The sequence below is a fragment of the Daucus carota genome, chromosome 7, assembly GCF_001625215.2.
Source record: "Daucus carota subsp. sativus chromosome 7, DH1 v3.0, whole genome shotgun sequence".
Classification (NCBI taxonomy): domain Eukaryota; kingdom Viridiplantae; phylum Streptophyta; class Magnoliopsida; order Apiales; family Apiaceae; genus Daucus; species Daucus carota.
In genome coordinates this window covers 22,453,388-22,465,842 of record NC_030387.2, presented here as the reverse complement: position 1 = coordinate 22,465,842, position 12,455 = coordinate 22,453,388, and the positions used below count along the sequence as shown (strand labels likewise).

Here is a 12,455-nt window from a genome sequence, read left to right as displayed (position 1 = left end):
TTTGCTCTCGTAAAGTTTGTAACTTAAAATAGTTTGTAAGAAAACGTTAGGAATAAATTTAGCTGCTGTTGCAACAAATTGCTGTATGTTGAGTCATGAAGAATCTATATACTATTACATCCTTCTTTACTCTTTAACAGCAAACTGTATATTTCCCCCCAGTTATTTGATGCAAAATACCACATTATCCAGCTACAGATCGGGGGGATGGAGTTCAGTGAGTAAACTTTCAAGAATGCCTTCATGCACGTAGTACTACTCTGCTCTACTAGGCCCCTCTAATTCCGTCGCTGACTCCTACCAAATGATGAGGCTAATCAAGACTCTAGTTCCGCTAAACTTAAAATTTTAATATAGATTATTTTTTTCTGAATTCCAATTTTTAGTTAAAAATGAGTAAAAGATTTTAGCCCCGCGGACTACGTACCCACCAACAAATTTCTCAGTAAGAATGATGAAAATTAATACTGTAAAATGAAACATTGAAAGCCAAAAGAGTTGAGATCTTTGTGAATAAAGATGGGTTGTTACATCAAGGAATCAAGTTTTTGGGCTGCCTCTTACATTTGTTGAGTGGGTATCATCAATTATAACCAACACGCAACAACCAGTTTTCATGACCCATAAGTTTCAACCGTCTCTTGAAGCTTCTCTATTCATTCTCCTCTTACGAAACCTTATGCTTTTATTTATTATTTGTTAGTATTATTGATAAATATACCAAGTAAAATTGATATTTATTAGACTTTCACATATGGGATGAGGTACTTTAACTATGTGACGATAGGTGAAAACCATCCAGCGATGATGAAAAATCTTGCACGCTAACTAATGGTGGAGACTGGAGAGTAGTATATTGAGGATATCCTGGTTATATTAATTCAATGTTCAAACATATATAATATAATAGGCATGACTCATGCAAATGATCATATTTCTAGTGTGCCATTAGGAACCACCATTTTCCTCGATCGTCTGTCGAGTAATATAAAATCTTGTTTGGAAGTTATTATAACATTAGATACGTTGATGAGTTGAAATGGTATCAGAGCTCGATTCAGAAGGAAATCTTGTTTGAGTCGTTCATCCCGATAATATCATTGTTCGGTTTAGTCATTATTTTGAAAATTTGAATCAAGAACATTATTTGTAAACGACTAATTGATACGAAATTCAGATTTACAGAAATTTTCACTTTAATGACTATGTCGAGTCACATTTATAACGAGTGATTCACTTGACACATTTGAATCCAACGAATATTGTATTTGATATTAACCCGCTTTTAAATATTATAATCAAAGTAAAAATGTCATTTCACCAATTCATATCAACATCCTTGCACTAGTTGAAATCATGTAGATGCAAGAAATAAAAAAGAAGACAAGAACATAGGGTGGTTGTATTCAAAAATTGAACAAGAAGCTAACACTTTTGGTTGTCAATTATAGTGAAAGGTCATCAAAGTCCAGGCCTTTTCCATGTCCCCGCATCAATCAAGGAGGTCCCTCTCTCCCTCTCATTTCATTCCCCTGTTTTAATGGAACCCAATGTAGTAGTCTCAACTCTTGAATACAACAAAGCGGTGCCCACCATCTCGATTCGTCCCCCGCAACCAAACATGGCCGAAAATAAAAAATCAGACCTTCAGGCCTTGACTACAAAAAGAGATGATGGCAAAAAACAGTTAGTCCCCAAGAGAAGTTCCACAAAAGACAGGCACAAGAAAGTCGATGGCAGAGGCCGAAGAATTCGGATGCCAGCTCTTTGTGCAGCCAGGATTTTTCAGTTAACTAGAGAATTGGGACACAAGTCTGATGGAGAGACAATTCAGTGGCTGTTGCAGCAGGCTGAACCGTCTATTATCGCGGCTACTGGCACCGGGACTATTCCAGCTTCGGCTCTTGCAGCTGCAGGATCCTCTGTTTCGGAACAGGGGAACTCTGTTTCGGCTACTCTGCATTCAAGATTAGATGAGCTGGGGCAAAGCAGGGCTGGTTGGAATGGAGTGAATGGTAATTTTGGTAGATCCAGTGTTTTCTGGCCTTCGTTGGCTGGTTTCGGATCAGGGTACGTGCCCAATTCCGGTGTACAAGTAAATGATCAGAACTTGAGCCTAATATCAAAATTTGGAATGCATGGATTCGAATTTGCAAACTCAAGCTTGAATTCCTCGAGTTTTGCCACATTTTTCAGTGGAAATGGACAACAGCTTCCGGGATTGGAGCTTGGACTTTCGCAGGATGGTCATAATGGGGTCCTCAGTTCCCAAACCATCAGCCAGTTCTATCAGCAGGTGGGACAGGACACCAGCAGCCCTCTGAATCTACCGCAGCAACAGAGGCATTCGGATAAAGATGAGTCTCAAGAATAAAGACCATAGAGTTTTCTGGAGGAGCTTTTCTAGTAAGTATTCGTTTTCTTACATGTATGATCAGATCAGAAGCTACATAATTTTTACAGTGACAAGCTCGAGTAAAGTTGCCTGGATTCTGCATGAAAGCTTGCACTTGCTTTTGCTTCAGGAATCATCCAAGTTTTCGTAACATATATAGGTACTGTACTTAAGTCTTAACCACTATATTAGCATATACTTAGATACTTTAATTAGGATGCTTGCAGATACTTAATTCTAAATTTTGGACTGCAGTTTGGACCTCGTACAGCTGAGTGGCTTGATCCATATTTGCGATTTTCTGACTTCTGTCAAGATCTGACACGAACCGACATAAGTCCTTGGTCAGGGACATATAAATGTAACATGTTTGTATGAGTGCTTTCTCGATCATTCATTAAATAATGAGCGGTGTCAAGTGTGGTGTGTGTTTGTACTTGAGAGCTTTATAATCATGCTTTAATCGCATGTATTCGGTATGCCTATAGTAAGCTAAAGTACTTGGTAACGTCGATGTAGTTCTATATGCTATTCATATATGGTTCATTTGATGATTCAGACAGAGGGAGTTTACACGGTTTCTGCAGGCTTACTGCATTTTATGCTTATCGTATATGGTTCTTTTGATGATTCAGAGATAAGAAGTTTTTGCGGTTTAAGCAAATCTACTGCATTCTTCAACTAGAACGCGTTGTTTGTTTTAGTTTTTAATTTGCGGACAAAGTGACTCGAGAGCTATTTTTTGTGAAACTGGTCAGTGATTTTCTGAGCTCCGAGTTTTTCAAACGAGCCAGCTACTGCTCAGGCAGCAGATTTTCAGGTCTGAGCTTATATAGATTCGAGATCGTAATTATACATGCACTCTGTTGAGAAACAGTCAATCTAAAACCTTAAGGTGTCAGAGGAAGGCCCCAATTGGATCTTATGCTATATTTCAACACTCTCTCTCACTCGAGATCCCATTTTTTGGGTTTAAGAGTGGATCACGGACGCTCATCTTTGGGGCAATTTATGCCTTCGTGTCCATATTATATTGTGAGAATATTGGTGATGACGGAGAGTCAAAGTCGAACTTGAGACCTCCGCCAATATTGGTGATGACGGAGAGTCGAAGTCGAACTTGAGACCTCCGTCAAATCAGAGCTCTGATATCATGTTAAAAACCGGTCCATCTAAAACCTTAAAGTGTTAGATGAAGGTCCCAATTGGATCTTATGCTATATTTCAACACACTCTCTCCCGTTCTTTTTAATACAGTTCTTTTGATTTTCTCTGTGAACTTCATTTCTGTTCCAACCACGAAAATGAACTTGTATAAGCACTGTTCTGGTAAACCTGCAAGTGTCATAGTCATGGTCTCAGAGACATATGAAAGAAAACTTGGTGAAACTGAGTATAATTAAGTCAAGTTCTTGAGGAACTTAATTTTAATCTGATAAACCAGTGAACAACAGGAAGAATCATATCATTAATAAGTAGTCAAAATCTGAATTTCAACTCCACTCCTAAACTTGATAAATCAGCGTATGAAAAGAAAGAACAAGTGACAGTATCGGACAAGTAAAATCTCTATCATTCACCTGATTGTCAAAACTAACTGGAAAATGATAAGACACAATTCGATCAACTAAAATGGAACCGAGATGACTCGTTACACAGTTTCATCAAAAAATTTAAGTCTTAAGGCGCAAAAGTTTACGAACAAACCTCACACTGCTTCAGACCACAGCACAGACAAAAGTAATATGTAATATCAAAGATGAAGTCAAAATCAAAATTATGTAATATCACGGATGAAATCAAAATCAAGATTTGTCGACATGGACTCATATACTTGGTACTGCTTCCATACCAAATTAGATGAGTTAGTTGACTTCAGATACGTAATTTAAGGTGTATTGACCGCCTAGTTACATGATATATTGTTTAAAATCTACTTTTGTAAAAAAAAATTCATACCTAAATTCTTATTTACAAGCAAAATATTTCTATAAATAAGTTACATAGCTATGCGATGAATGCATCTTAAATTGTGTGTCTAAAGTCAACGAGCTCATCTAATTTGTGAAGGAGCAGATCAGAAAGGGAAGAACCATAGCATGCAGAAGTGTCTTTGGGTTCAAACCAGTGGAAGTCTAAATTTGTCCTTCTCAACCCCCAACTTGATAAACTAGTTGAACAAATAAGGGTCCCGATTGATGTAACCATCTTTCAGCACTTTTTTTAATCTCCGCAAGACATTAACACTAAATTCTTCTTACATTATCTTTCGGCACTTTAACTATTCATTATATTATTTCCGTCTTCTAGATGGTCAAAGACAATCGCTGGTCAGGGACGAGCTGCGATATAAGAAAACTAGCATGCAGCAGCTATAACTATTCACTGCCAGTCCACTGCCACATTGCTGCTGGACCATCTGGGCCTTGTGAAAAATGGGTGAAGGCGTGAAGCTGGACTTTGTTTGTCCACTTAATATGTTGTAGTACATCATAGACAAACAGATAATCTGATCCACATACATGTAACAGTTGATATGTACATTTCCCTAATGATATCTTTACTTGAGTTACAGGCCATCCAATTTGGAAGGTGATATTCAGTACTATATAGTCTTATATTTGAAGTGTTGACAGGGGCAGACAGAACAGAAGTGCAGAAAAGGATGGTAAAACTGTACAAAACTATATTTATGAAACTTGAAAACTCAAAAGCAAACAGGTACAAGACCACAGCTTGTGTTTCTACATATTGGCAAATGGTGACAATAATTGGGTGGGTAGATGCAGTTCTTGTCACATCTTTTCCTCTACCTCTTGCTCCATCTCAAGAGCCAATACAATGCTACCACATGTTTATTTTATTAAGGTTGTTCTTCCCATCACCCAATTGGATTCATATTCTTCTGGCTTAGTGAAAGGATCAGTGGGAAGCAGCAGATGTTTGTACCACTTTTGTTTATCCATACCCTTCTTAACTTTAAAATTTCTACTTCTTATTGAATATAACGCGTATTTGGCCGGGCTCAGAAGCCCAGTTTCTGGGCTTATAAGTCGAACAACTTATTCATATTATTTGTATTATTAATTTATAAGCCAACTTCCGATTTATAAGTCATAATATAATAAGTTAAAAATGTTAATTTTTTTACTGACCTGTTTTTATGTTTGAAATTTGATTTTATAATTACGTAGATGATGATTTTAAAAGATAATCTATATAATCTATTATTAGAGCATCTCCAACGGTGTTGGCTATATTCGTTGGCTAAATTGGACCTGTAAGACATTATGTAAAATTTGTTGAACCTGTAAGACATTTTGCTTCAATGGTATTGGCTATACTGGTTGGCTATAATTTAAAAATAGTATGTTATTAATATTTTAAACTGTTAAAATAAAATATATCAGTTTAATATGGTAATAAATGATGTGTAATCTTCCTACAGATTTCTTACAGACCTGTAGAGGTTCGATAAATATAGCCAGGAGACTGGCTAAAATTATAGACAACAGATTAGTGTGGTTGGAGTGCTAATTTTGGAATGCCAACTCATTTTTTAGCCAAAGGCTTTGTATGGTTGGAGATGCTCTTAGGGTGATGTTCAAGAGAGGGAACCATACCCTTACCTTATAAGGCAGGGTTCGGCAGCAGAATTTAAGTATGAGTTAGGATTCTGCAGCAGAACTTAAGTATGAGGTAGAGTTCTGCAGCAGAACTTCACATGCAAAAAATGTCAATATGTATTGGATTTTAAAATTATTTTGAACACACACAACGATAATTTTTTTTTGAAAAAAACATGTATTTAGATTTAGATCTTAAAATCCATTTAAAATTAAGGTTTCCGCAGCAGAACCTTAGTGGTTCTATGATTCTATTTTAAGGACCGGTCGCCCTCTAGTTATTATACTAATAATTTTTATACCGACAAGTAAACGATATCGTTAGGAGTTTTTGTGTGCCCGAATAATATATACACATTTTTTCGGAAGTACATAATAATAGAATTTACAATATTAAACACTAAAAAGTAAATCTCATCATGAGGCTCACGGGGCAACCCAAAGAAGAAAGAAAAATCTGAGTACTTAATTGAAATACCAACAATTCGGGAAAAAAATATTAGTAATAAAGCCTGATGGACCCCTCTGCCTTTTATCACTGAAGAACATAAAATACTAGTACTAGTATGCCACTCTCCTTAAAAGAATAAATTAGAAAAATTCAGAAAAGGAAAATCCAGCTAGATTCCCAGTGTGATGACAAAGATAGCTGTAAGAGATTAATTTTACCAGAGAATATTAGTATCACAAAAAGAAAAATATATAATCTCTCTTGTTCTCTTATTTTCTCTCTCAGTTTCTTGTTTTATTTTTCTCCTTCTGTAAAACTCAACAATGGATAACTGGTCAACTTCACTCAACGCTGATGATGAGTTTGAGAAGCTTGTGCTTCGCATGAACCCCCCCAGGTAATATATTTTTTTAAAATTTTTTCTTGGTGTGAAATGATTAATATAGTTAGAGTTATTAGTACTAATTGTAGTTATAATCTTTTTTGGTTGAAGGGTTACTGGAGATAATGCTTCTGATAGAAAAGCTACTTTGATTAAGGTACTTGTACTAGTACTACTTTTTGTTCTGCTTTATTCCCATTTCTTGGGAGTTTTAAGTAATTTTCTTGATTTTGAGTGATTTTTTGTTGATTTTGGTAATTTCAGGTTGACAGTGCTAATAAAAGAGGCAGCTTGTTGGAGGTGGTTCAGATTCTCACTGATATGAATCTTATTATTAAGAGAGCTTACATTTCTTCTGATGGAGAGTGGTTCATGGATGGTATAAAATTTGTGATTTTTTTTTCCTATGTTGTTGGCTTGTTTGCAGAACAAGATTTGATTTTTGTGTTGGTTTTGATGCAGTTTTTCATGTCACTGATCAGTATGGGAACAAGCTCTCCGATGATAATGTCGCGGAGCGAATTCAGCAGGTAAAGCTTTCTGTCATGAACTGAACTTGTTTAGCAAGGATAAATTGTTGATTATGTGGTTTTTGTTATGATATACCTTGACAGTTACCTCTGGTAGAATCTTTCACTGTTTCTAACTGTAATTTTGATTTTACGTGTTGTAGGCAAGTTCTTTTCAATAGTACAGTGATTTCTAATTTGCGGGGTATTAGACAAGTAATGAACAAACGTTTTTAATCAGTTACCAGATTGATATTGATGTGTGAACTAAATAGTTTGATGTGTGAACTGAATTTTTTTCTTTTGTTTTACATGGCGGCTATAAGGTTGGTTTTAAGTATTTATCGTTTCATTAGTTTCTCGGTCTTGTTTGAGAGAATCCAGAATAATGTTTGATAGGAAGTCCCAATGAATCTATTATAGAAGACAAAGTTGTGTTTTTTTGCTTTTTGTGCTATGAAAATATTAGAGAATTGTAACACTGTTACTTTCTGTTAGAAAATTTGTTTCAGAGTTCAAATTTTAGTTTTTTACTGAAGTACGTGTTACAGTCATTGGGACCAAGGGGACGCAGCTTTCGCTCTTTGACAAGAGCTGTGGGTGTCCAGGCTGGCACAGGGCGCACAACCATTGAATTGACTGGAAGAGACCGTCCAGGATTGCTTTCAGAGGTGTTTGCGGTTCTTTCTGATCTTAAATGTAATGTGGAGTCTGCAGAAGTGTGGACTCACAATTCAAGAGTGGCATCGGTCCTTTACATCACAGATGAAGCAGATAGATTGCCTATAGAGGACTCAAGTCGACTTGCTGACATCAAACAACTTCTCCTTTATGTCCTGAAAGGGAATAGAGATAAGCGGGGAGCAAACACCGCTGTCTCTGTGGGTTCAACTCATACTGAAAGGAGGCTACACCAACTGATGTATGCTGATCGTGATTATGATACAAATGATACAGACTTTGGCTCTACGAGTGACAGCATGAAACCTCTTGTAACTGTAGAAGGTTGTGCAGATAAAGGCTATACTGTGGTAAACGTGAGGTGTCCAGACCGTCCTAAGCTAATCTTTGATACAGTTTGCACACTGACGGATATGCAATATGTTGTATTCCATGGCACCATAGTTGCAGAGGGTCCGGAGGCTTCACAGGTTATCCTCAATGCCCGTGAATTTATAATTACAATTTTTCATGTCATTTGATTGAGATGAAAACCTTTTTCTATAAATCAAAATTCATTCTGTTGAAAATTATCCAGTGTTAAGATCTATGAATGAAACATAATCCTCTCACCTTAGGCTGTAGCTGGAAAATAATAATAATTTCAAATGCCCTTTTAGCATTAGTCTCCTCGGTTATCTTTTTAGAATCGGAAATGCAATTAAGATTTGCTTCCAGATGAGATGTGGTGGTCATGATCGAATCTATTCTTTATATAGTTTTCCAATCATTGAATACAGGAATACTACATCAGGCATATTGACGGGTGCCCCATCAATTCTGAAGCAGAGAGGCAGAGAGTAATTCATTGCTTGGAAGCTGCTATCAAGAGGCGAACTTCTGAGGTATAAAGTTGAGACTAGTAATTCACCATGTAGCCTTTGGTTTATCTGCAGGTTGCGTATTTATGAAGTTCTATTATGTTTATACTTGCAGGGTATAAGTTTAGAACTTTGTTGTGAAGATAGGGCGGGTCTTCTATCAGATGTAACTCGTATATTCAGGGAGAATGGCCTGTCAGTCGCCCGGGCTGAAGTAACAACCAAAGGGTCTCGAGCAGTAAATGTCTTCCATGTAACTGATCCATCGGGGATTCCAGTGAAACCCGAGACTGTTGAGGCGGTGAGAAATGAAATAGGAAGGTCAATACTTCATGTGAGGAACGACACTCACTCTAGTTCAACAGCTGAACCGACAAGTAGGTTCTCTTTAGGTAACATTTTCAGATCAAGTTCAGAGAAGTTTCTGTATAACTTGGGCTTGATAAAATCATGTTCCTGATTAGGATATGGGGCAAATATAAGCTTCTCGTTTCAGGCATTAGTCATTCTAGAGACAATAAATCCTGGAAGCTTTTAGTCAGAAGTGCTTTCTGTTATAGCTGAATGTAAATTTACTAAATGTCTTTCGATAATCAGAGATAGCGCTGTTGTAGATTCGCAAGTGAATCAGGCCTGTAAAAAATCATAAGCAAATACTTGTGTTTTTACATAATGTGGAAGTGCTAGCATAGTTCAATTTCTGGATCCCTGGTGCTGCTTGCTTCTCAGCTTTTGATTCATCGATAGGATTCCAAATTGTTTGGAAAGTTGGTTTAAAATCGCCGTGAGTGATTGGATTTAAACTTTTTTCGCTCTTGAAGTTAAAATGCTCACATGGAGCTGTTAAAAACCAATCGATCTAAAGTGTTAGAAAAAGTAAGGTTCCGAAGGGATCTTATGCTATATTTCAATACTTTCCTCGTTTGAAATCTCATTTTCTGGATTGAAGAGTGATTATGATAGGTCATTTTTGGACAATTAATGTCTTCTTGTTCATATTATAATGTGAAAATATTGAGGATGATGGATTGATGAATTTGAGATATCTGTCAAACGAGAGATTTGATATCATGTTGAGAATCGGTCCGTCTAAAACATATAAAAATATTAGAGTAACGTGTCAGAATTTCACTGGATATCTGAATATCATATAACTCAGTATATCCAATGTTGAGAATCGTTCCATCTAAAACATATAAAAATATTAGAGTAAGGTGTCAGAATTTCACTAGATATCTGAACATCATATAACTCGTATATCCAATGTTAAAATATTGAAGAAAAAATAATTAACCAACGAAATTTCTGGTATAGACACCTACTAACAATCAACTTTTAGTCGAGTGATAGATTTTTATGGTCTTCTATCTCATTAATAATTATGTCCGAAGCTCGGACATATATAGGGTCTGTTTGTTTACCAGAAGCAGAAGCTGCTTGCTTCTGCTTTTTGTGATCCGTTTGTGTAAAGAAGCAGAAACATTTCTAAGAAGCTGAGAATCCTATCTTCTCTCTCACAGCGCTTCTTTTTCAAACACTTTATTCACTTATTTACTTCTCACTTCTGCTCCACTTATCTAGTTTAAGTAAGAAATCATTTTTTTTAAGTTTGCCCAAACAACCCCATAGATAACTTAAACAAAGAAGAGGTTCTGCAAAAGACAGCTGCTAGATGAAGCGGTGGTAGTCATCCAAGTGCGACCTCAACTATGGCACAAGTAATTGGAAAAACATTTGGAATTATGTGCGAGTGAGTACAAGAAAAAAGTTTTATTTCCCCCAACGAAAAGTTCACCACTTTTAATATGTGTATGGGGCTGACGAAACACTTTGGTATGGGTATCCCCGATCCCCGAATTGAATATATTAAAAAATATATTATATATTATAACTTTGTAATATATAATATATTTTATAATAAACAAACAAACTACTAACTCCTAATATACTAATAAAATATTATTATTTATATTTTCAATATCAAATCATATTAAAATTGATTTATAATATAAATAAACAACAATTTAAAATATATTATATTACAATATATTTATAATCAATCAATAAAAATAAAGATCATTTTCTAATTTTTATTATATTATAAAATTTATCTATTTTTAATAATATATTTAGTATAATATATATAAATATATTATTATTTATATATATACACACAATCGGGGTCGGGGGTCGGAGCGGGGAGACATCAATCCTCGACCCCGCCCCGATCCCCGAATTTTTTCTAAAAGTTTTCCGATCCCCGGCCCGCCCCCGAATCCCCGATTCGAACGGGGCGGGGATCGGATCGGGGTCGAGCGGGACGGGGCGAATACCCATCCTTAAAACACTCCCAATGAGAATAGTAGAATTTCGAAATCAAAATGAACTCGTCACGGAATAATAATGCGAGAATATTTGATTAGTCACCGTGTCAAATAAAAACGGCTTGATAATCTTTGGAGTCAGATATCTATTCAAATTATAGCTAAATCTCGATAAATATAACTCGGGTGGCGAATAATTATGATCATGGGTTCTAGTCTTTGCAAAAACGACAAACAATAGTGATTAGCATAATCATAAGGTGCATCATCATCATTCATCTAATCAGGGGAATGATGAAACCAATGTAAAGTGTGATTACCTCCGTCCCACCCATTTCTTATCGAATGGGTTGGGCACGGAGGTTAAAAAATATGTATAAATTAGTGGAAAAAGGAAAAAAAATGGGTAAATTGGTGGGACCCATTAATTTTTAATGTATAAAAAGAAGATAGTGGAGTAAAAGTAATGTGAAAAAGAAAGAAAAGTGGAGAAATGGTAGGATCCATTGACTATTTTTGGTAAGTTTTGAAATGTAAAAAATTGAATGAGACACCCAAAAAGGAAAGTGTAAAGAAATGGGTGGGACGGAGGGAGTATGTAATGCGTGCGGACTGTACATTCACCAACTCAGCCACCTCTCACTGTGACTGTGAGCCCCACTCCCCCAAACAAATCTGCCTGCAATCTTAACCTGCACCGATCCGTCCCTGTCTTCCTTTTTTACCCCCTTTCGTCGTTTACCAATTATCACATTTCCACCTATTCAAGACATCATTAAATATTATCATCGGGGCTGAAAATGGTTTTTTTTTAATTACTTATTAGCTAAAATTATCATTCGAGAAAAAATGAATTTTGAAATTAAACTGGAACCGGGATCTTGACTAGCTTCACTTGATAATGCAATGCACGAGCATCCCACAGTGTGGGCGAGGCTTTGTCTCTATCAAGCAACAGGGGCCATCTTTGGTTGGTGTGTTGAGTCATATAGGACCACAATAATAAGGTTGGCATTTGGTCTACTCTCCATTGTCACATGCACTCATATCCTCCCAGATCTTCCTCGAACCACGTGATTGCGCATCTCTGTCCTACCTCTGCCTTCAGTGTTAGCAGTCTTATCATCTTCTTCTTCTGTGTCCTGCTTTCATTGGCTTCGTAGAGCACCAGCCACAAGCACTAACCATAATCATAAATGGACTTCACCACTACTCAACAAGTCCGAA

At 36.4% G+C, this 12,455-nt stretch overlaps 2 protein-coding genes across 3 annotated transcripts; both read left to right on the top strand.

The window, feature by feature from the left end:
• Positions 1–1,425: 1,425 nt before the first annotated feature.
• Positions 1,426–2,903, top strand: LOC108194245 (transcription factor TCP20). Its single transcript, XM_017361180.2, has 2 exons — positions 1,426–2,555; positions 2,651–2,903. The coding sequence occupies exon 1, from the start codon at positions 1,541–1,543 to the stop codon at positions 2,372–2,374; it is 834 nt and encodes a 277-aa protein (XP_017216669.1). The 5' UTR covers positions 1,426–1,540; the 3' UTR covers positions 2,375–2,555; positions 2,651–2,903.
• A 3,767-nt stretch (positions 2,904–6,670) lies between these two features.
• LOC108196385 (ACT domain-containing protein ACR4) lies at positions 6,671–9,609 on the top strand. 2 transcript variants are annotated; one of them, XM_064081319.1, is made up of 7 exons: positions 6,671–6,869; positions 6,966–7,011; positions 7,119–7,233; positions 7,317–7,384; positions 7,903–8,514; positions 8,824–8,928; positions 9,020–9,609. In XM_064081319.1, exons 1-7 carry the CDS (start codon positions 6,796–6,798, stop codon positions 9,362–9,364), a joined length of 1,365 nt encoding a protein of 454 aa, XP_063937389.1. In that variant the 5' UTR covers positions 6,671–6,795; the 3' UTR covers positions 9,365–9,609. The 2 variants fall into 2 exon arrangements, with proteins under 2 accessions (XP_063937389.1, XP_017219137.1); XM_017363648.2 differs by having other exon boundaries at positions 6,675–6,869; positions 7,915–8,514.
• The last annotated feature ends 2,846 nt before the right edge of the window (positions 9,610–12,455 follow it).